General features: G+C 35.4%; 1 protein-coding gene across 1 annotated transcript in view; it reads left to right on the top strand.

Moving 5' to 3' along the window:
• Window positions 1-25,522, top strand: part of KIAA1109 (KIAA1109 ortholog) — a 311,628-nt gene that overhangs the window by 234,281 nt on the left and 51,825 nt on the right. The window contains exons 49-56 of the mRNA XM_042781736.1: window positions 2,899-3,143; window positions 5,900-6,005; window positions 13,971-14,068; window positions 14,996-15,181; window positions 16,179-16,347; window positions 19,349-19,560; window positions 20,614-20,812; window positions 24,369-24,428. Coding sequence (XP_042637670.1) covers window positions 2,899-3,143; window positions 5,900-6,005; window positions 13,971-14,068; window positions 14,996-15,181; window positions 16,179-16,347; window positions 19,349-19,560; window positions 20,614-20,812; window positions 24,369-24,428 — 1,275 coding nt within the window. The remainder of the gene's footprint in view (window positions 1-2,898; window positions 3,144-5,899; window positions 6,006-13,970; window positions 14,069-14,995; window positions 15,182-16,178; window positions 16,348-19,348; window positions 19,561-20,613; window positions 20,813-24,368; window positions 24,429-25,522) is intronic.

Consider the following 25,522-nt stretch of genomic DNA (forward strand, 5'->3'; position numbering starts at 1 on the left):
TTGGCACTTTGAACTTGGACTTAAAGCCTCCAAATTGTAAGAATAAACTCCTGTTTGTTAAGGCCATCCTATTTGTGGTATATTCTTGTCAGAGCAGCACTAGGTAACATCAAGATTATAAAGATACTCTGTTATATTTTTGCTTAAATATTTTAAAGTTTTGCTTTTCATATTTAAGGTCTTAATCTATCCAGAATTATTATTTTTAATTTGGTGTAGCATAGTATGCATAACCAATTATCTCAGCACCAGTTACTGACAATTTTTTCCTTTTTTCAGTGATACATAATCCCAATAATATCATATATTATGTTTTATTCTACGTGGGGGTCTGAGACGCTATTCTGCTTTATTGGCTTCTTTGCACATTTATCACATTGTTATCTGACTTTGCCTTTTAGGAGTTGTCCTGGTTGTCCTTTTCTTTGCTTTTCCATATATATTTTAGAATCAGTTTGCTAACTTCCCTCAAAAAGTCTGTTGGCGTTTTTATTGGAATTTAATTGAATTTTATAGAGTTACTTCGAGAGAATTGACAATTTTATAGTATTGAACTTTCTTGTACCTGAATGTATCTATTCATCTGTGTCTTTAGGTCTGTGTTAATGTATTTTCATCAAGCTTAAAATTTTTCTACTTAAATGTTTTTGTGCATCTTTGGCAAGATTATCTTTTTTTTTCTCTTAGGTATCTGGGTACCTTGTGTTGTTGCTGTTGCAGTTGTTAAAAGTGGTGTATTTTCAAAACTATTTGGTGGTAAATAGAAATGCACTTAATCTTTTTATGTTCATTATCTATCTGACAATCTTGTATTTTATGCAAATAATGCACATTATACATTTTTGCCAACCATGTCCTCATCCCCAAGGTGTTTCAATAAGCATGATCTGCTAATTTTTTTTACATGTTGCTGTTGTTTTTTACAGCAACATGTAAAATAATTAGCATAGCATGCTTAGAAAATACCTTGGGGGATGGAGTGGTTGGCAAAAACTATATAATGAGCACATTATTAGGTAAAAATACAGCAAATTATTTTGTTATTGTTAATAAGTTGTAGATTCTTTGGAGTTTCCTATGTAGTTAGCTATATACCATTTGCAAATAATGATACTTTTGTCTCTTCTTTTCCAACTTTTATGCTTCTTAGTTCTTTTTCTTCTCTTATGGTGTTCCTTAGTACTTCTACTACAGTGTTAAGGAAAAGGGATATTGTAGGCATTCTTGTATTGTACCTGTTTTGTAAGGGAATGAATGTTTCATCTTTGAGTATGATGTTTGCTCTAGGTTTTTGCCAGCTTCCCTTTATCAGATTAAGAAAAATTACTCCTATTTCTAGTGTACTAAGGGTTTCTTTGGAGCTCTGGTGGAATAGTGGATAAGGCATTTGTCTGCTTACTAGAAAGGTCAGCAGTTCAAACCCATCAGCTGCTCTATGGAAAGAAGAGGAGGCAGTCTACTTCTGTGAAGATTTACAGCCTGGGAAACCCAATAGGGGTTGCTATGAGTTGGAGTCAACTCAGTGGCAGTTGGTTAAAGAGTTTTTGTGAGGAACAATTGGTGAATATTGTCAGACACTTTTTTTCTGTGTTTGTTGAAATGAATGCTTTTTTCCCTTTATTCTGTTAACCATGATAAATTACATTAATAATCTCAAAAAAATTCATTATATACACACACATGCACACACATATGAATGCATACATACAGTATGTATTTATATATGCATGTGTTTATTCCCAACCCTAACATTTTAGGCTGTCTTTACTGGTTGAGTTTTTTCCTGAACATCTACACCTTCATATTACCAGAAACAGAAGCATTGTAGTGAGTTTCTAGATTTGGCAGAGTCAGAAGTACTAGACCTTTAGATAATGAAGGCCAGAGCTGACAATAAGTTGTTGTTGTTGTTGTTATGTGCCATCGAATCAGCCCTGACTCATAGCGACCCCTCCTTGGATTGCTGAGGCAGTATCACTATGGAAGTACATTGCCCCATCTTCCTTCCAAGGAGTGGCTGGTGGGTGTGAACCGCCAGCCTTCTGGTTAGCAGTCAAGTGCCTTAGAAATACCACCTCAGAAACCCAAGGAGGGGTCACTGAGTCAGATCTGACTCCACTGCAATGAGTTTGGTTTTAGTTTTTTGGGCTTGCAGGGTGGGAGTGGAGCCCTAGAGGCAGTTCTATGAGGGAAGCACTGATCCAGCACAGGGAAGTGAAGTTGTTAAGCCATGCATGTCCTAGTCACACAGCCCAGCTTTATCCAGCTTTGTCTTCGCCAAGGCTGCTTTTCTGCAAAGGAATAATCCATAACTAGCCTTGTCACAGTGATGAGCACATCAATAAATCTTAGCTGCTATTATTTCTATGATCATATTTTCTAAATTAAAAAAAATAATCAGACAAATGGATGGTCTGAAAATGGAGAAAAAGTCTTCCATCTTCACATAATGACCTAGTCTTTGGAACCTAACCACGTGGACAAGTGAGGAGTGGGTATATATGTTTGTGGGGGGGGGAGGTTTGTATAATTGATCTTGACTTAATTTATTTATAGATTAAAAAAAAAGAAAACATTGCTGCCGAGTCAAATCCCACTTGTAGCAACCCCTCCTTGGGTTTCTGAAATAGTATCTTTACAGAAGTAGGTTGCCCAGTCTTCCTTCCAAAGAGTGCCTGGTGGGTTTGAACCGCCAGCCTTCTGGTTAGCTGTCAGATGCCTTAGACACAACACCATAGATAGGAATATTTTATAAGCAAATTAAAAATATTTTCATATTTTCAAGTTATATCTTGGGATATCCATACATTCTTCTTAGATACTGTTTTTAGAACAAAGTAAGGAATGAATGAGTGAGTGAGCAACAGCACAAACAGTAACTTCTCTTATTTCTTACAGGTGCACAGACAAGGTTTACATTTGAGCTGCCAAATCACAGACTGCGTTTTACTTCAAAAGTTTCTGCCACAGATATGTCAACCATTCCTCCTTCTGCCAGTCTTAACCTTCCTCCTGTGACTATGTCAGGGAAATATATAATGGAAGAACATGATAGTTATTCAGATCAGGTGTGGAGTATCGATGAGCTGCCTTCTAAACAAGGGTACTATTTACAGGGAAATTATCTACGTTGTGTTGCAGAGGTAAGTTTACTTTTTTATTTTTTTGCCTTTTGTAATTTAGAAGTCTTCAGGCTTTAAGTGTACCAAAATATTTAGTGATCCAAGTTCTAAAGGAAAATCAGTTATTCTTAACACAAGAAATAATTCTGAATTAATCTATGAGTGTGTGTGTGTATGTTCCTTTAAAGTTTTATGTATAATTTTTTTTCTATATTAGTCATATTGGAATTCACATTTAAATATATACAATATTTTCATGGCCCTTTTAATTATTAAGAACTAAATAGCAGCTAACATTTGTCAAGTGTTTTACATGCACTGACTTGTGTGGCCCTTAAACAACACTATGAATTGAATAGACATTTGTTGTCATCTTTATAAGTGAGGAACCAGAGCCTTAGAGTTTACATGATTTGCCCAGGCATACTATCAACTAAATGTTATGTAAACCAAAAAAAAAAAAAAAAAAATCAAGAACCAAACTCACTGCCATTGGGTCATTTCCAATTCATAGTGATGTTCACTGGATTTCCAAGGCTATAAATCTTTATGGAAGCAGCCTGCCTCATCTTTCTTGCATGGACTGGCTGTGGGTTCAAACCCCCACTTTTGGTTAGCAGCCAAATACCTTAACAACTATACCACTAGAGCTCCTTAAATGCCGTAGAAAGATAAAATAATTACGTTAAGATTCATAGACTAATTTCTATACTAAGGGAAGTTGAAAGTTGTATACCTGATTCCATCATTACTTTTTCACTTTATAATTGTGTAGTGGTCAAAAGTTTAAAAAAAAAGTTTGGATCCATGTTTTTCATTTGATTTGTGATAGGAAGGTCATCTGTTATTATCCTAATTTGATAGAGTAGAAACCTGAGGCTTAAAGTAAACAACTTTACTGTAACCCCCCAACTATCTGGTATGAGAGGAGCCACATGTTGGTGTCCCCTTCTTCTTGGAGCAGGGCTTCTCCTCCTGACACACACTGCCATCTCTCAGCTTCCTTTGTCAATTTGTCAGAAACAATTACAGCCTTATCAAAGAGTGTGAGCTATTTGTTTTATAAATTTTGTTCTTTAGAAGCTGAAGCATCTATTTATTTAAAAAAAAAAAAAAAGTGTACTTTAAGAAGTTTGCTAGGAATATTACAACTGCACCAGAAATTTTGAAAGTCTTATTTAGGCCCTGCTTACTCTCGCACCTCACTAAGAGTTGGGATTTCTGTATGGGGAGATTAAAAAAAGTGCAAGATTCTACAGATTTGAAGCTTTGAAGATAAAATATAAAGCGTATTTCATTTGTGTTTTCTACTCTGAAAAATAAGCTCCCTAAACTCTAATTAGCAGTGCTGTTATTAATGCTTCATTTGACAGAAAATAATCTAATGTGGTATATTCTGTGATTCCTTACTAATACCAGATACTAGGAAGGCACAAGTTTATAACTGGACAGAACACAGTCCTAAATTTAGTATGAATGCAGTTCATTACAAACCATTGAAAGAATCTGAAGTCACATCCTTTTAGAACTGCTGATTTTACTATATAGCCTCATCTAAACACACATGAAAATCATCTCTGCCCTTTTTTTACTACTCTCTACAAAATAAAAGTGCCCTTAGGCTTTATGTAACTTCTTACTGTAGATGTAGACTGCCAAATCTGTTTTGCCCTCTTCTGATCAAAATATGAATCCTATTAAATGTGAGTGTGAAACAGTTAACTTAATCATGAGGGTATTTATTGTATCTTTCCTGTAAAATTCAACTTCAGTTGGGATCTTCTGTTTAATTGATTTATTAACTTATGCTCACCAGAAATTTAATACCTTATATTAAACATAGGACATATGTTTTTTTAAATTGAATTGGGTATATCTGATTTACTAATTCACTCAAATATAAATTTCATGAGTGCTTAATTGTGTTGTGTTTATTCACAGCTCAGCACCTAATGTAATAAGTACATGATTAATAAATATTTGACCAAGTGGAAACATTTACTGTTACTTAAAATACTTGTCCATGGTTCTTAGATCAAAGAGTGGTTATTAAAAACAAATTTTACTCTAGACAAAATTTTAATTTTGAAATTAGTTAGTTGGCAATTTTTAGTCACCCAGTAATACTGTGGAAGAAAACACCTGATAATCTGCTTCCATTAAGATCTGCTTCCATTCCAGTTGGGTACTATTGAGTTAATTTGGATTCACAGCTACCCTGCAGAGTTTTCTTGGCTGTAAGCTTTACAGAAGCAGATTGTCAGGTCTTCTGTGAAGCCACTGGGTAGGTCTGAATCATCAGCCTTTTATAGCCAAGTACCTGACCATTTGTGCCAAGACTGCAGTTAAGAAAACCCTATTGGTCAGTTCTAATCTGTAACACATGGGGTTGTCATTAGTTGGAATTAACTTGACTGGCACCATTACCAACAAAAACATAGTTAAAATATAATTTTCATTAGTTTCCAAAACATTTCTCACACCTTATTGACTACTGGCCCATAACAGTCAGAGGCCAGTAAAGTATCAGGGAATCTGTATATTTTTAATCTTCCTTCAAGGTACTGATTTCAAATGGTATGTACATAATTCTTTTTCCTCAGGGTTTGGGATGATTGATGTTTGAAAAAGGTTATTTATTATAGTCAGTGGTGTTAATCTAAAATTCTGAGTTTTTTTTTTTTTTTTTTTTTGCCATCCCTAAAATTATGCTCAGCATTTGAATCTTTCTTCTTACCCTTTATGGATGAGTTTGTTTTTTTTTTTTTTTTTGGCAGGTTGGTTCCTTTGAACATAATCTCACAACCGATCTTCTAAACCACTTGGTATTTGTACAGAAAGTGTTCATGAAGGAAGTTAATGAAGTAATACAAAAAGTTTCTGGTAAGCTGATCCTGGTACCTTATAGAATAGATACAAGTTTTTATTTTCATGAGCTATATGATGTTCTGTGTATCTGTAGTATTGTCTTGAGTATTTGATCATTCATTTTGATATAAACATTGAGTAACTTCCTAGCAGCTATGCATTTCTTTTCTGGCTTCTGCACTTAGACTCTTTATTATGTTTATCATGTTTAATATACAGATTTAAAATTTATATACTTCAGAGAGTTCCTCTATAACGCCACCTCAAAAAAAAAAGTTTAAAGTATATCTGTTGACAACTAATATTACTCAGGAACAAAAATTAGATAATTATTAAAATTTCTTTATCTATACCAAATGATGACTATATGCTGGCTACACAGTAAATTACTGTTCTGGTTACCTGGTGCCTCTCTGATGAAAAAATGTACCACAAATGGGATGGCCTTAACAAACAGGAGTTTATTCTTACAATTTGGAGGCTCTAAGTCCAAGTTCAGGGTGCCAGGCTCTAGGGGCTGGGTAAAAGCCCCTCAACCTTGGAGTCCAGCTCTGCCTCCTGCTCCTGGCCCACAGGAGCTAGAGGTGTTTCTTCACTCAAACAGCTGCTGGCTGCTGAGGCTGGAAGCCCCAAGGTTGACAAGTAAAAAGGCACAGTCCTTATGTTACCAGACCACATGGCAGGCCATTAGCTAAAGCCCATTTTAAGTCCCAAGGTCAGCAGAGCATGGCAGGCTGCTGAACAACGACACGGCTACATGCAGGGTTGAAGCGTGCCAAAGGTTGGAGACCATTCCCAAGGCTTCTCCTTATATACAGGAAACAGACCACATTCCTAAGGCACCTACTCAGCTGCTCCCAGTAGATTCCACCATGGAGTTGATTACCAGTCTCATCATGGGGAATACGACATCCAGCTGCCTAGCCAAGTTGACATGCAAACATAACCATCACAATTACCTATAGCAACTTTATAATATTTTCACCATACCTCTAAAGTGAATTTCATGTAAGCTTCTTAATTATCACTGATTTATGTTTTAGCATTAAGTACATATTTAATTATGATGTGCTTAATTAATTTTTAACTCGGGAGCTAATGCATTAAGAGGAATTAGGGTGGGAAACCAGTAGACTTTGTATAGCAATTTTGAAGTCAAGTATTTCTGGTATAAAAATAATCGTGTTAAAAAATACACTGGCATCAAGAGGAATTTCCTCCATGCTCATGGATTAATTCATTCATTTAACAAATTTACTGAGTATGTGCAGGCACCATGATTCTTTGTTTTCATGATATTTATTAACTATCCAGAGAGACAAGTTTAAATAAGTATCTAAGTATTCAGTTACAATTTTGATGAGTTCCATGAATGACAAGAACTGGATGCAGTAAGTCTGTATCACAGAAGACCCTGATCTAATTTAAGGAGTCCAAGTGGTGCCTCTACATGGAGAACTTATGCAGGATATGATGTGGTCCCTTTACTTGGTTAAAATCACATAAGAACATTGTCTGTGATGAGAACGTTGTTAATGATATTTAAAACTGGTAACTATTTCTATTCAAAAGATTATTTCAAGACTGGTTTACTACCAAATATGTACAATTAAAAATTAAATAAGTACTCTTACACTTACTAATCTTGTATCTCTCATGGACAGAAACTAGTATTCGAGAGAGTTCGTAGTATCCAGCAGTCACTGTAAGCCTCCATTAAGGTTGTTTTAATGAAAAAGAAAAGGTTTTCCTAAGCTTTGGATTGCAATCAATTAGGAGATACAAGTATATCCCCAGTTCTGATAAAGAATGAATGATGGCAAATAGGATGGGAAATTACTGTTTTAACCACGAAGGTGCACTAATCACAGTGGAAAATAGGAAGATCACTTTATGCTGCCAAAGGCATTTAGTGACTGCACCAGAACTATTTGATCCTGCCTGTAGAGAAACCTAAGAAAAGAGCTGTGGTATAAGTCATGTACGATCTAGTTGGCCACAGGGCTTGATGAAGCATAGGCATTTCATCATACTATCGTGATCAGACAACAGTACTGAAAGGGAATACTTTGAACCCTTGTGGCCTTAGTTTCTCAGTATTCTGATCTCTGTGTTTCTTTCCTACTGACTCTCCTGTAATCTTCTTAGTTGTTTTCCTCATTTTTTAATTTTTTAAGCTATTTTCCTCTTGCTTTTCCTTCATGTTACATTTAGCTTTAAGACATCTTCTATTGTACATTAAAACTTATTGCTCAAATATTTCTTTTAGAAGGATCAGCACAAGCCTGATCCCTGTGAGGCAGAGGTTAAAGACGTCCCAATGTCCACCTTTTCCAAACTGCTGTACCACTTCATCATCTCTAACATCAATCCTCCTTATCCCCTCAGCACTCTCCCTCCCATCTTAATTGAGAAAAAAAAAATTGACTGCCATCAAGTCAATTCTGACTCATAGCAACCCCTTTTGAGTTTCCAAGGCTGTAAATCTTTATGGAAGTAGATTACCCCATCTTCCTTCCATGGAGCAGCTGGTAGATTTGAACTGTTAGCCTTCTGGTTAGCAGTCAGATGCCTTAGGCACCTTGCCACCAGAGTTCCTTCCTTCCCATCTTAGGTTTCCATACCAAAAAAAACCAAACTCACTGTCGTCGAGTCAGATCAGACTCATAGCAACCCCTCCTTGGATTTCTGAGGCGGTATCAGTACAGAAGTAGATTGCCCCATCTTCCTTCCAAGGAGTGGCTGGTGGGTTTGAACCACCAGCCTTCTGGTTAGCAGTCAATTGCCTTAGGCACTATGCCACCAGATATTTCACTCTAATGTCTCAGAACTCACAAACTGGTAAGGAAATGACCCACATGATGGTGGAGGTTAGGAGGCTGGCAAGTCCCAAATCCATGGGTCAGGATTCTCCTCATACACCTGCAGGGGTTGGCAAACACAAATTGGTAGGTCAGATGACTGAGGGTAAGATAATAACAAACCAAATGCAGGATAGGGAGCAAGAGAGAATGACTTTGCCAGCACATTCACATATATACCCTCAAGGAATTGAAGGGTGGTGAATTGAGTCACACCCTCCAACAAGGCAAGACTTAAGACGCATCCCACCTTAAACAAGAATGAAAACAAACAAACAAAAAAAAAACTCAATTCCTTCAAGTCCATTCCAGTGCATAGTGACACCCCACTTTGTTTCCAAGGCTATAAATCTTTATAGAAGCAGATTGACCCATCTTTCTTCCATGGAGTGGCTATTGGGTTTGAACCACTGACCTTTTGATTAATATACAAATGCTTTAAACCAGTACCCTACCAGAGTAGAGGCTAGGATTTATAATACATCACAAAATGGAGGGCTATGCCTAGAAGGCTATGCCATAGTAAGCAGTCCATTTCACTGAACTCGTGTTCACATCAATCATTGACTGTTAGTAAGATGTTATTTTTGAAGAATTTATTTTTTTTTCTTTAATTGTGATTTGGATGAAAGTTTACAGAGTATGGTAGTTAAGGTTGTGTGTCAACTTGGCTGGGCCTGGTTGAGTGGCTGGCAGCTGGTGGTAGTTATTTTATTCCCCATGATGATACTGGCAATCAGCTCCATGGTGGGATCTACCATAGGCAGCTAAGTAGCTGCTTTATGGATATGGTCTGCTTCCCATATATAAGAAGCAGCTTTGGAAATGATCTTTAGTGATGGCATACTTGAACCCTGCATGTAACCGAGTCATTGTTCGGCAGCTTGCCATGCTCTGCCAATCTTGGGACTTTCAGTGGACTTGACTCAATCGCCTGCCATGTTGTTTGGTAACATTGGTACTGTGCCATTTTATTTGTTAACCTCAGGCTTGTTAGCATCAGCAGCCAGTAGCTGCTTGAGAGAAGAGATGCCTCTAGCTTCAGTGGGCCAGGAGCAAGAGGCAGAGCTGAAGCCCAAGGTCGAGGAGCTTTCACACAGCCCCTAGAGCCTGGCACTCTGAATTCAGACTTCTAGCCTCCAAAAATTGTAAGAATAAACTCCTGTTTGTTAAAGCCATCCCATTTGTGGTATATTCATGTCAGAGCAGCATTAGGTAACCACAATACACAGCAAATTCATTTTCCATGCAACAATTCATACACATTTTGTTTCATGACATTGATTTCAATTCCCATAATGCAACAGCTATCTTTCCACTTCCTCCATGTGGTTACCTTTTCCTGTGTCCTCCTTTTCTTTGCATTCCTGCCCTCTGAGCTATCTCCTTATGCAAATACTTCCCTTCTGATCTTCCAGGTAAACTGACATAGACTGGTTTTGGCCATTTTGAATCAGACAACCATATGATCTACTATGCCAGAAATGACAAAGAAGAATGGCATGGCATTCATCATCACAAAAAATGTTTCAAGATCTATTCTGAAGTACAGTGCTGTCAGTGATAGGGTAATATCCATATCCTTCCAAGGAAGACCAGTTAATACTACTACTATTCAAATTTATGTAACAACCAGTAAAGCCATACACAAGAAAATTGAAGATTTTTACCAACTTCTACAGTCTGAAATTGACCAAATATACAATCAAGATGTGTTAGTTATTACTGGTGATTGGAATGTAAAAGTTGAAAACAAAGAAGAGTCACTGGTAGTTGAAAAACATGGCCTTGGTGATAGAAATGATGCCAGAGATCACATGATAGAATTTTGTAAGACCAATGATTTATTTTCTCAACAATATAAATAGGAGCTGTACACATGACTTCATCAAATGGAATACATAGGAATCAGACTGACTACTTCTGTGGAAAGAGGTGATGGAAAAGCTCTATATCTTCAGCCACACAGGGCCAGGAGCTAACTGTGGAATATACCATCAACTGCTCATATGCAAGTTCAAGTTGAAGCTGAAGGCAATTAAAAGAAGTCTATGAGAGCCAAAATATGACCTTGATTATATCCCTCCTGAATTTAGAAACCATCTAAAGAATAGATTTGATACATTGAACAGTGACCAAAAACCAGAGGAACTGTGGGATGACATCAGGAACATCATCCATGAAGAAAATAAACCAAACCAAACCAAACCCACTGTCACTGAGTCCAGTCTGACTCAAAGCAACCCCTCCTTGTGTTTCTGAGGCAGTGTCACTACAGAAGTATATCGCCCAACCTTCCTTCTAATGAAGAAAGCAAAAGGTTATTAAAAAGACAGAAAAGAAAGAAAAAGACAAAATGGATGTCAAAAAAGACTCTGAAACTTGCTCTTGAATGGAGAGTAGCTAAAGCAAATGGAAGAAATTACAAGATAAAAGAGCTGAACACAAGATTTCAAACAGCAGCTTGAGAAGACAAAGTCAAGTATTATAATGAAATGTGCAAAGACCTGGAGGTAGAAAACCAAAAGGGAAAACATGCTCAGCATTTCTCAAGCTGAAAGAACTGAAGAAAAAATCAAGCCTCAAGTTTGCAATATTGAAAGATTCTATGAGCAAATTATCGAATGATGCAGAAACCATCAAAAGAAGATGGAAGGAATATACAGTCACTGTACCAAAAAGAATTGGTTGATATTCATCTATTTCAGGTGGTGACATATGATCAAGAACCAATGGTACTGAAGGAATTGTCAAAAAACAAGACTCCAAGAATTGACAGAATTCACATTGAGATGTATCAACAAACAGATTCTGTGATGGAGGCACTTACTCATCTATGCCAAGAAAGCAAAAACATTTGACTGTGTGGATCATAACAAATTATGGATAACATTGAGAAGAATGGGAATTCTGGAATGCTTATTTGTGCTCATGAGGAACCTGTACATAGACCAAGAAGCTGCTGTTTGAACAGAACAAGGGTACACTGCATGGTTTAAAATCAGGAAGGGTTGTAGTCTTTCACCATACTTCTTCAGTCTGCATGCTGAGCAAATAATCCAAGAAGCCAGACTATATAAAGAAGAGCACGACATTAGGATTGGAGGAAGACTCATTCATAATCTACAGTATGCAGATGACACAACCTTGTTTGCTGAAAGTGAAGATGGCTTGAAGCACTTCCTGATGAAGATTTAACATTACAGTCTATGGTACTGATTATACCTCAACATAAAGAATGTGAAAATCCTCACAACTGGACCAATAAGCAGCATCACAATATATGGAGAAGATTGAAGTTGTCATGGATTTTATTTTACTTGGATCCACAATCAATGCCCACAGACGCAGTGGTCAGAAAAGCAGATGTCATATTGCACGGAGCAAATGTTCAGGGAAAAAAAAAACAAACACCTCTTTAATATGTTAAGGAACAAAGATGTCACTTTGAAGACTAAGGTACTCCTAACTCAAGCTAAAGTATTTTCAGTTGCCTCAGATGCATGTAAAAGCTGGACAATGAATAAAGAAGATCGAAGAGGAGTTGATGCCTTTGAATTATGGTGTTGGAGAAAAATACAGAAAATACCACGGACTGCCAGAAGAACAGACAAATCTGTCCTGGAAGAACTGCAGTCGAAATGTTCCTTGGAAACAAGAATGGCCATTTAGAGTAGGAAATTATGTCTTTCTCATTGGGCAGTCTACTTCCGTAGTGATACCCTCTCAGAATCCCAACCAAGGAGAGGGTTCTCTGTGAGTGGGGTCTGACTTCAGGGCAGTGGGTTTGTTTTTTGTTTTTTTTGTTGTTGTTGTTGTATATTTTGCCTTACCCAAACCATTGTATTTTCTGAAACCTCATATACACATGAAAGCTTTAGAATGAATAAAGAAGACCAAAGAAGAATTGATGCACTTGAACTTTGATCTATCTATTAATATCAGCTCAGAAAAATCCCAGTGCATGTAACAGAGTCCCACAAGGTTCCTTTTTTTTTTTTCCTAAGGGAAAGCAGTTCTCCACTCTTTCCGCCTAATGATTTTAAAGACTCCAAACTCAAACTCTTGCAATGATGTACGTACCATTGGTGGGATACAGGCAGGTCAGGCAAGGACATGGCTTTGGGTTCAGGCACTCAGGCCTGACAGGAAAGCAGCAGTGGCTGGTGGCAGCAGCTGCAGCTGCTCAGGCAGGTGGAACCATGGGTGGGGCCAGGCCTGCTTCGCTCCCTCCCTGCTTGCTTCCTCTTACTCTGCTCCTGCTGCTTCACCAGTTCCTCTGATCTCCAGCTGCAGCAGCAGCAGCAGCGGTGGTGGTGGTGACAAGGACAACTGGAAGTGGGCTCCCGTAAAGTTTTAATATGGTATTCTCACAGTGTGCAAATCACATTAAAACCTATTTCATAGAACATATAGTGGACATTAAGTGACTCATACCTGTATGTGTGATCTGCAGTAGGAAAAAAAAATGCCATCCCATAGATACACAGCCTCACTGGGATGATGCTAAACTCAACATACATAAATAATAATTTGTGGATTGTATTTTTGAAAGATAAGCATGCAGAAAAGTTTTCTCATCAAAGGAAAAAGTAATGGGAATAGAATTTAGAAATTAAAGTGTCAGAATATTGTTTCCTGGCCACCTTGCCTAGACAATAAAATGTTCTGCTGATGAAACTTTGCTGCCTTGACCCTCTCAACCTCTCCTACCAAAACGTGTTTTTTTTCCCCTAAATTTACAGAACATATTTTTGTTGTCACATTCTTTATAATAATAATAATTATTATTATTACACATAGTAACTCTATATTCCCATTGTTACGTTTTCTTCCATTTTGGTTGAAAAAATTAGTTTACTTTTTCCCCTCAAATATTTTTTGGAGTTGTATAATTAAATGGATTATATGTATATCGTTCTAATTTAGTCTTTCTAAAATATTCTTAATATATATGTAGAATTATACCTATACATATGTGTGTTTGTGTGTTTATTCTTTAGTGAAATATAAATTGGCTAAAGATCCTACTAAATATTGGAGTTTTCAAATGTACAAAATAGTTATTTTTCTTTTTGGAGAAACTTTCCCAAATCCTCAATTTTTTAACCTTTCCTAGGTGGGGAGCAGCCTATTCCTCTGTGGAATGAACATGATGGAACAGCAGATGGAGATAAACCTAAAATTCTTCTCTATTCCCTGAACTTGCAGTTTAAGGTAACATAAATAATATTTCTTAAGTGTTTTTCTATTAATTTACATTTGTTATAGAAAATTCTTAAATATAAATGAACCAAATCAAAAATAAAAGTGTTACTGCACCCACTTAGAGAAAAAGTTTAACAACTGGTTGAATGTATTTTAAGTTTTTTTCTATTCATACTCTTTTATATGCATATTTATGTATTATTTTTAATTCTTGGTTACTTTGCCATGTCAGGACATTTAGATTGACTTGTATCTTTTGAACAGCTGTGTTACACAGTTCTCACAGTTTATTTAACTACTCCCCTTCTGGTGAACATTTCAATTTTTAAAAAATGTATTACTCTCATAAATTATTCTGTAAGACATATTTTGTACACTTGTCCTGTTAAAATAGTCTTAATAGAAACCTTAATATGTCTGATAATTTAGTCTTCTTTAAAGAAAAAAATTATTCTGACCAAATAGACATTGAACAGTAATGAGTAATATATTTTACTTGTGAATAGTCTACATATTAAGTACAAAATGCATAAATGAAATTTAATAGCTAAAAAAATATCTACTAATATGAGAATGTTGCAGATTTTCAGCTCATTAGATATATCTTACATGTGTTTTTGGTCTAGTGCTTAAAGCATTCTGCTGCTAACCAAAAGGTCGGCAATTTGAACCCACCTTACTCTGTGGGAGAAAGATGAGACAGTATGCCTCTGTAAAGATTTACAGCTTTAGAAACTCTTTGGAGCAGTTCTACTCTGTCCTATAGGGTCTCTATGAATCAGAATTGATTTAATGGCAGTTGGGTTTGGGTTTTTTTCACACATTGTTTTTAAAACATGACCATTTTATTTATCCTATATTTAAAGATTGTATTTCAGTGGATGGTATATTGTTGTTTTACGATACTCCTTTTGCTCCTAATGTATAATCTTCTAGGGTATTCAAGTAACAGCTACAACACCATCAATGAGAGCTGTGAGATTTGAAACTGGGTTGATTGAACTGGAACTATCAAACCGACTTCAAACCAAAGCTTCACCAGGAAGTAGCAGTTATCTCAAACTATTTGGTAAATGCCAGGTGGATTTAAATCTGGCATTAGGACAAATTGTCAAACATCAGGTGAGTCTAAAACATGTTGATATTAGTAGAACTATGGCTTTTAATTTTTGCACATCAGTATGAACTACTTTAATCTATGTATTACTAAAGTTATAAAAGATTTTAGTTTAAGTTCCTAAAATTTCTGGTTGTAAACTCTATTAATAACTCATGTAAGAAAGCCTTTACAATTTTATCGTGGCATTTCACTAAGCATTGTGGCAGTGTATTGCTATAGTTTAGTACAACTGAAATTTAATCCAGTAGCTTCATAAATATTTCCTTGTATTTTTTCTTGATTTTGTTAAATTTATTTCAATGCCTTATAATAATGTTGCACAGTTCTTAAAATGTTTTTATTAGGTGCACTGTAGAATATTGGCAAGTTTTGCATACCATGATGTTAAAACAAGAGTGAGCAGTTACTCAGATTCTCTATTTTATAAAAATTAAATTTACCAACTCTTGAGGTTTTTATTTTTCTCCTGTTAGCAGTTTTATTTCTTTTTGTTTTTTCTTTGCTAAAATTATTTTATAGATTTAACCTTTTTACCTTTTTGGTTTGAAGACTCAACTAACAGGATACAAGTCACATTTTCAAATATGAATAGCTATCTGTAGTTTATGTGAGGGAAAATGAACAAATTTCTTCTCTCTAGAAAAAGTTGTTTTTTGTTTTTTGTTTTTTTCAAATGGAACACATTTTGAGGGGATGAAGGAGGATTTAATTATTTTAAAATATTTAGCAATACTTGCCCTTCAAATTATGAGCATCACCCTAGTTTTTGTATGAACTTTATCTGTGGTTTCATAATTTACTTCTTTTACACCTATGGATATTGTATATTAATTTCAAAAGTGTATAGTACAGAGTATAGAGATTATAGCACTGACAAAATAAATTGAGAAAAATGTAGTTTTTTTGGTGAACCATACTAGTAATGATGTTATTAACTTTTTTTATTATTAAAATATACTTTCCATATTTGATTTTATTGAGCTTTAAATTTTACTTTAGGTTTATGAGGAAGCTGGTTCTGATTTTCATCAAGTTGCCTATTTTAAAACCAGAATTGGATTAAGAAATGCCCTCCGAGAAGAAATCAGTGGTTCTTCAGATAGAGAAGCTGTACTTATTACCTTGAATAGACCAATTGTTTATGCACAGCCTGTAGCCTTTGATAGAGGTAAGATAAAGTCCATCATTACTGTCTTCTAGGATTTAGAAATTCTTTGATGATGCTGGATAAAGATCATCTGTAGTTATTTTGCTTGATACATAGGAGTGTCTGATTCAGAGCTTTAATTATAATACTAAGTTTTTTGGTTTGGGAAACAGTGGACCCATTTGCCACTGTATTTACTCATTCATTCTTAAACTTTTATTGTGTACCATCTAGAAATAGAAAACAAAGATTAAAAAAGAGACTCTCTGCCCTTAAGGAACTCTTAGTCCAATTGGAAAGAGATAAAGTAAAAAGTGGAGTTAGAGCTGTATGTTCCAGGAGCTGAGGGAATCTCTAACTTTGCCTGTGTTGCTTAGAGGAAGAAACTATACTTAAGATGAGATGTGAAGTTAGGAATTCACCTGAGAAACAAGGAAATGAAAGCTTATCTTATTTACCTTTGTATTACAGAGATTAGAATAGCCCTTAATGTATAGAAAGAACTGAATAAATATTTGTCACATAAGAGAGACAATATGAGTGAATTAAGGTATATGAGCACAGAGTCCTAAGAAAATGTAGCAACGGCTTTCATAGAAGAAAATAATGGGAAATAAAGCTGAGTAGATAGAAGAGGCCTCAGTAATGTATTTTGAGCAAATATGTTTGAATTTTATTTTAGAAGTAATGAGCCATTTATAAAGCTATTTCAGGTTTAAAGTGGGATGGACATAGGCTGATGGTAAGGTTAGAAAATTGCCTTTTTAGCAATGTGATTGATAACATTTTGTTGTGTTGCTAAATCTGGTGCACATTTTTTCATTCCCCATCTTGATAACCTTTCATTAGTATTCATCAACTCTTTAAAGTACTTTTCACTCTTGGCATCCTTGACACACACTCTTTGGCTTTTCCTCTACCTTTCTGGCCCCTCCATCTTTATCTTGTTTTCAAACTCCTCCGTCCGTAACCAGTTACTTCTGTGAGTAGTTCATTGAGTCAGTTCCAACTCTTGGCAACTCCATGTCTCTTGTGGTAGAACTGTGCTCTATAGAGTTTTCCATGGCTGGTTTTTCAGATGGATCACCAGGCCTTTCTTCTGAGGCACCTCTGAGTGGATTGGAACTTGCAGCCTTTTAGTTGGCAGCCAAGCACATTAACTGTTTGCTGCACCCAAATTCACCCTTATAAAAGGGGGTCTGTTAATGTGAACCCAATATGACTTACCAAAGTTAGGAATAAAAATTTTGTGTACATTTAGCAGATGAATCATTTTATTAATAGGGCAATTATTAGTTAAATTAGGGAAAATGCTATGGGTGATGTTTGTTGTATTGCTAAATCCAATGCATATTTTTTCATTTCTCATCTGACCTTTCATCAACTTTTAACAACTCCTTAAAGTACTCTCTATTCTTGGCAAACATCTTACCTCTCTCACCCCTCTATCTTTATCTCCTCTTTAGGCTTCTCCTTCTATTCTCTGACATTGAATGAAGGTTAATCAGGAAATGTGTGCCCTATCTAAAAGGACACAATCAAACTATTAAAAAAAATATCCTCCATTAGACTAAACAGATCAAATCAGTGGTCAAGATCACATCCTCCAGTTTGTGGCCTCTGCACCATGTTCTCTCCCTAGGTGATCTTACTCATGCCCATAACACTTCACTTGCAGCACATACTGCTGTGACTCTTCACTTGCAGCACATACTGCTGTGACTCATGTTTGAGCGCAAGGCTAGAGTATCCACCTACATCCCTTTACACAAATGACATGTACATTATATAGTTTTTTGCAAACCATGCAACCCCTTCACACATTAGTTTTCTATACATGTTATGCATGTGCACATTTATTTATATGGACATGTTATTGTAGGAAAAAAAAATACACTACTTATATGACATCTCCACTTGGATGGTGAAAATGCACCTTAAACCCAATTATGTCTAAAATGAAACTTATAAATGGCACCACTTTCTGTTTAATTACTTAGCTGAAAACTAGGCATTATCCTTGAAATCTCCCTTTCTCTGTATTTTAGTCCATCAGAGTATCATATTAACAGTTAAATGTCTTTTAAATCTCTATACATTTCTCTCTTCTAACTATTACCATCCTAGCCAAATATACTGTCACTTCTCACAAAGCATCTGTCAGTAGCTTCTTTGCATGTCTCCTAGCCCCCACCCTATCTGTTCCCCACACTGTAGCCAGATCTGTTCTTACTGCTACTACTTCTTCAAAAATACAAAAACAAAACACTAACTGATTCCCAGAGCTCTTAGTTGTGGCTTGTGGGATCGTACAAGATCTGGCCCTATTTACTTCCCCCTCCAGCTTATTTCATACCACAGTCTCCGCTACAAGGAGCCCTGGAGATGCAACAGTTAAGTATTGGGCTGCTAACTAAAGGATTGATGGTTTGAACCCACCTAGTGGCTCTTTGGAAGAAGAACCTGCCGATCTGCTCTTGTAAACCTTATGGGACCATTCTACTTTGGCACGTGGGGTTGCTGTGAGTCAGAATCCACTCAGTGGCAACTAACAACAATCTCAGCTACAGTAATGTATTAAGCTCACTTAGCATATACTGCTTTTCAGCCTCCAAGCCTAGTTATTTTTTCCTCTTTGTTGAGACTTAACTTAGGTATGTTCCTCAGGGAATGTTTATATGACCTCTAAATCAAATCTCTCTCATGTGTACTCCTAGCATAAGTACTTCCCCTTCAAGAATTTGTAACAATAGTTAAATTCTGTAAGGAGAAAGACCAAAAAAATAAATTTTCTGAGGTCAGGGACTTTGTCAGTGTTTGTCATTCCATCCCAAGGATTCAACAAATAATTAGTTTATATATATATATATATATATATATATATATATAGTTATATAGTTATATATATATTATTGACTAGATCCTTTCTAATTCTGATGCTACAATCTTCTGGAAATAATTTTATTAATCTTACAGTATTTATTTTAATTTTCTTTCTTCTCTGCCTTAAATTTATCAAAAGCTGTGCTGTTCTGGCTGAATTATAAGGCTGCTTATGACAATTGGAATGAACAACGCATGGCCTTACACAAGGATATTCATATGGCAACAAAGGAAGTAGTAGATATGCTGCCTGGTATCCAGCAAACATCAGCCCAGGCCTTTGGGACTCTGTTCCTCCAACTCACTGTGAATGATCTTGGAATTTGCTTGCCTATCACAAATGCTGCACAGGTAAAAGATTTTTTAAAAATCAAGTCATATTCTAGGATTAAGAGCCAGACGTTTCTACCATCATTTCTATGTATATAGAGTGTGTCGATAGATTTTTCAGGCAAGTAGTTGATAACTTAAGTTCAGTAAATAGCAAGAAAGAATGAACTCCTTTCATTATTCCTCATCTGCAACATTGTAAATCAAAATCTCTGAGATTTTTCTGTGAAATACTCTAATATGCCCCAAAATAGTGATGAGATTGACACCCATCTGATAACTTTTAATTTTTACCTTAGCAAATAAAAGGTTTATTTTTCAAAGTCTTTTTATTGTTTGGTAACAAAAAAGTCTTTGTCATAGACTTGTTTATAAAATGCAAACAAAAGGGCATTTGAGAATACTATTTAACAATCTTTAATAACCTCACCTATAATAGGACAGGAAATGCCAAAACACCCTTAAACTATAATATTTAATGGTAATGAAACTTTCAAGCTATGTATACAGCTGGTTAAGGCAAGGATTTTCATAATTTAGGACCACATCTCAGGAATATGTATTTGATGCACATTTGTATAAGAAAGAAAAGACTATGTATGAGTCTTTGTCAGGCCAAGAAGTAACAATTTTAACAGTAAAATACAGATACCTATATTTTACCTTAGAAAATCTGTAACCAGTTGTTGAATGAGTTTAGTATTTTGTTTGGTAAGACAGTGTTAAGAAAAAACTGGTAGTATTTGTGTCTTAGGGATTCAAAAATGGTGATAAGTTTTAATGGCATTATGGACAGGTTTCAGAAGTTATATACCAACAGTGTATATCAAAGCGAGAGTCCCATGACTAAAACACAGGTTTGGGATACAATTAGCCCTTTGTGAGTTTAGTTTAAAAAAAAATGGCAAATGCATTTCACTTGATTAATTTTTAAAGCAGGTATCTTCCTAAACTGCTTTCTTATGAAGATATTGAGGCTTGACCCTTCATAGTTTTTTGTTCCTTTCAATCTGTGAGGTCTTTCCAGACAAAGTAACCTCACTTTTTGTCTTATTCATTTAATATATTTTGCAGTCTAATCACACTGGAGACCTTGATACTGGCTCTGCTTTGGTTTTGACCATTGAAAGTACTCTCATCACTGCTTGCTCTTCAGAGTCTCTGGTTAGTAAAGGACATTTCAAAAACTTTTGTATCCGTTTTGCTGATGGCTTTGAGACGTCGTGGGATGACTGGAAACCAGAAATTCGTGGGGATCTAGTGATGAATGCCTGTAAGTGTCTTTTGTCTTTTATTTTATAAAGCAAAGGAAAAAAAAAAAACAACTCACTGCCATCGAGTCGATTCCAACTCCTAGTGACTCCCTTTGGGTTTCCAAGGCAGTAAATCTTTACTGAAATAGATTGCCCAGTCTTTCTTCCACAGAGTAGCTGATGGGTTCGAACCACCAACCTTCTGGCTAGCAGTCAAATGCCTTAGGCATTATGCCACCAGAGTTCCTTATGACATAATGTTTATTTTACATGGGAGGTTTAAAAAAATAATAGTCTTCGTTTGTGAAACTAAAGGATGTTCAGTTATAGGAATGTTTTTCACTTTTGTGAAAAAAAGCTATTTCTAGTTAAAGATATCAAAATGTATTTATGAAAAAACGTAGCTTTCAGTAGTCTAGGTAAATAATGTTGCACAAATAAATAAGGCGTTCTTTTTGATAGTATAACATTTGAAGATTTGCTTACTCCCTGATTTTCCCTGTAAGCAATTAATGAATGATCAAAACATCTTTGTTCTATGGGGATCTTGAAAGAAAGTGATGTGTAAGAAAGAATATGTAAGACCCAGTCATCACATAACATAAAACAAGTTATAAGTAACCAGGATCAAGAACCTCATCCCCAATAAATAAACATAGATCTCCAAATCTGTAGGAGTACAAAGTGTAACTTGAGGGAATTCTTCCAGTTCCATACTACTCAAGATTATGAATAGCTAAAGTTATTCTTATATGCTATTTTGAAAGAATACAAAAAAAAAAAAAGAAAACTGCCATCGAGTTGATTCTGACTGATAGGGACCCCTATTGAGTTTCTGAGGCAATGGAAGTAGATTGACCAGTCTTCCTTCATGGAGTAGCTGATGGGTTTGAACCACCAATCTTCTGGTTAGTAGTCAGATGCCTTAGGCACTGTGCTACCAGAGCTCCTTATTTTGAAAGTATAGGGTTTATTTATGTTACTATGTTTAATAATATGGTAGAATTGATACAGTAATCATTAATCCTAATAATAAAGGAAGCTTATATTTGAGGAATTAAATGGTTGTAACCTATGATTCCTGAACCTATAAGCCAAAAATTAATACTTAATTAGTTGTTAGAAGGTGGTATGTTATTGTTTGCACTCTTCCCCATCCCACCCCCCACTCCACTCTACACCACCAGAGCTCCTTAAAAGAAACCAAATAACTCATGCCTAATTTCCAAAAAGAGCCTTCTTCATCAAAAGACCTCTACAAATTTTAAACTATGGTACATATATACAATGAAATATGCAATGTTGAAGAATAACAATGAATCTGCTAAACACCTCATAAAAAAAACTTAAAACTTAATCATTCAGTGTTAATTAAAACTTCAATAAAATTATAGGTGATATTACTAGTTTGTATACTTTACATTTATATTTTTCAGTGATAAAAATAATAGAATTTCTTTGGAATAATTAAGGTTACTAAGAAGACTAAAAGCCAAATAAATAAACAAACAGACAAAAACTCACTGATATCAAGTTGATTCAGACTCACAGCAACCCCCATTGGGTTTCCAAGGCTGTAAATCTTTATGGAAGTAGATTGCCTCATCTTCCTTCTGTGGAGCAGCTGGTGGGTTTGAACTGCTAACGTTCTGGTTAGCAACCAAATGTCTTACCTACTACACCACCAGAGCTCCTTAAAAGAAACCAAATAACTCATGCCTAATTTCCAAAAAGAGCCTTCTTCATCAAAAGACCTCTACAAATTTTTATCCAGTTGTGTTATATATGTTCAAAAAAGTCACTGTAATTTATGTATTTTTTCTTAATATGAGGCAAAAATGAATTTAAACCTACTGATTTTTATTAAGGTGACATCTTTGTTATCACTGTATGTATTAAAATATCTTTTGAAGCAAGGAAACTATACTATATTTCCTTTATAAATTATTTTAAAGGGAAAATAATAAGAAATATTAGGTAATTTTGAGTCTATGATTCTCAGTCAAAAATATATATTAGAAATACAAACAAATAATAACACACCATCTCAGTATATATTCTGCCAACAAAGTAGAACACTACCATGCTGATAATGTTATTCAAAATAATATAGTTTGAATTTTAGAGGGTACTAATTTACTTTTTTGTATCATGGTTTTTTTTTTTTTTGGTTTCTGCAGCAAGGGTCATGGCAGAGGTGAAGAGAGTAGCTGTTTCATTGGCTTTATTGGAATTCCAAAATGTAAAATAGATTAGTTTTCATTCTCTGATACTTCTTTAGAGAAAAAGTCCTAAATGTTTTCTACCATGTTTCTATTTAATCTTCAGTTATGCTACTCACAGTTTTCTGTTCATTCTAGAATTTCTGAATTTCATAAGGAATTCTAGGTTTCTTTTGTTATTAATTGTAATCGTGGCTGTAAAAGTGAATCTTCTGCCCCAAAACTAGATCTAGTTCTTTCTTAGTTTAGAATCTTCTCGTGTCAGAAACAGATTCCAGACAGTTAAAAATATCATTTGGATTTTAAAGTAATTATCTATCTCTTTAAAAGCTACATAACAGAAATTGTCACTTAATAACAAATAGACCTTTTCTTCCAAACTGAGTTGTAGTTTTTTTAAAATTGAATGGATTTTTCCAATTTGAAAATAAGAAAAGACAAATTTAATGCCAGTACTACTTAGGAAATGAATAGCTACCTCAAATTGAATAATATTTGAAGACTAATTTAGGATTCAGTGAGAATTAAAAAAGGACATTTCATTAAAGACATGTATATTACCAGTTTTATATTGATATTGGGTTTCAATTAAGCATTACTAAGAAAGATTATTAATTCTGTCTTTAGACTTTACTTTGTTTGAAAGTTTTATCAAGGATAGTATGCCATTTACCATTTAAAATTGAATTTAATCAATCTCTTTTTTGAAGCTGAAGTTGTCAAATTAAAACTAAGTTATAGTAAATGTTTCAAAGTTACAGTCAGATATGTTCTAAGGGTAGTTCCCTAACTTTATGAGATTGACATCATGGCAGTTGATCATTTTCTCACATATGTTCATTGTCAAAGAAGACAGGAATGGTGAATCCTGATTCTGACCTAATGTGGCAGTCTTAGTTATTAAAAGGTCATTTTAAAATCATTTATATTCTCTAAGTATCACTCACTCATGATGGTGAGATAAAATCATAGACTAAGAGCTCTGGTAGCATAGTGGCTAAAAGCACTTGACTGCTAACCAGAAGGCTGGCGGTTCAAACCCACCAGCCACTCCTCGGAAGGAAGGTTGGGCAATCCTACTTCCGTAGTGATACCGCCTCGGAAACCCAAGGAGGGGTCGCTATGAGTCAGGGCTGACCCAACGGCACATAACAACAACAACAAAGAAGATATTGTGAGATACAGAGTAGATTTTGGAGCCAGCTAAGGTAGCCTTTTCATTTTGCAAATTAGGAACTGAGACCTAGAGAAGCAGTTTGTGTTTAGATAATAATCTTCAGGTGAAAAATTGTAGTTCACTATTTAATCATAGCTTATTTCTATTGAAAACTAATTTTGGGTGATTTTTGTGTAGGTGTAGTTCCAGATGGTACCTATGAAGTATGTTCAAGGACAACAGGACAAGCAGCAGCTGGTAAGTTCACATACAGTTTTACTTTGGCAACATGTCAGGTAGAATTCTGCCCTTATTTTGATGGTCCAAGGATCTTTTAGTTAAGCTAATTCTAATGTTTTGTGCTTTTTAGAACTATTTGGTAATATACTTGAACTTTTTGTTTATTCAATAGTTATACTATTAAATGTTTTAGGAAAAACAAAGTTAAACTTCCTACCCTCAATAAATTTAGATTCTGATAATGTAATTAAGGCACATGCAGCAGAATTACACTGGAATATGTAATAAATACAGTGAAATTCAAAATGCCACCAAAAAAACAAACTAAACTCACTGCCATGAAGTTGATTCCAACTCATAGTGACCCCCTTGCATTTCTAAGGCTATAAATCTTTACAAAAACAGACCACCTCATCTTTCTTCCATGGAGTGGCAGGTGGGTTTGAACCACCAACCTTTTGGTTTGCAACCAAATGCCTTAACCACTGCACCACCAGAGCTCCTTATAAAATGCCAAATGATATTGAAATTTGCAGGAATGTAAGAAATTTTCCAAATATGAGAGTATTCTGGGATCAGAGAAAGGCTTCATGGAAAATTGAGTGTTTAAGGACTCAAAGGATTAGATAAGTAATATATTTCTTAACCTAAAACTAGAAAATATGGGGCAGAGAAAATTCAGGCAAAATATATCAGTCTTGATGTCAAAGTACAGTGTCTAGTCTAAGTAGTCCAATTTGGCTAGACCAGAGTTGTGTAGAAAAGTATAGCATTTCAGAAAAATCTTAAATGTCAAAGTATGGAGTTTGTATTTGACTTGGTGGACAGTGGGAAGACACTGAACTTTTTTTGAGCTATAGGGCAGTTGATAACACTATCAAAAGGACAACTTCAAGAATTGGGAGGTGTGGGAGACCTAGGAAAACAGAAGATAGGTATAGAAAATAAAGTAGGTCTTCACTAAGGTGATTAAAAAAAAAAAAATTCACTGTCATCGAGTTGATTTTGACTCATAGCAACCCTCATTGGGTTTCCAAGGTGGTTCAAACATACCAGCCACTCCTCGGAAGGAAGATTGAGCAATCTGCTTCCATAGTGATACTGCCTCAGAA

The sequence above is a fragment of the Orycteropus afer genome, unplaced genomic scaffold (assembly GCF_000298275.1).
Source record: "Orycteropus afer afer isolate SDZICR_OR568_19922 unplaced genomic scaffold, OryAfe1.0 scaffold00162, whole genome shotgun sequence".
Lineage (NCBI taxonomy): Eukaryota > Metazoa > Chordata > Mammalia > Tubulidentata > Orycteropodidae > Orycteropus > Orycteropus afer.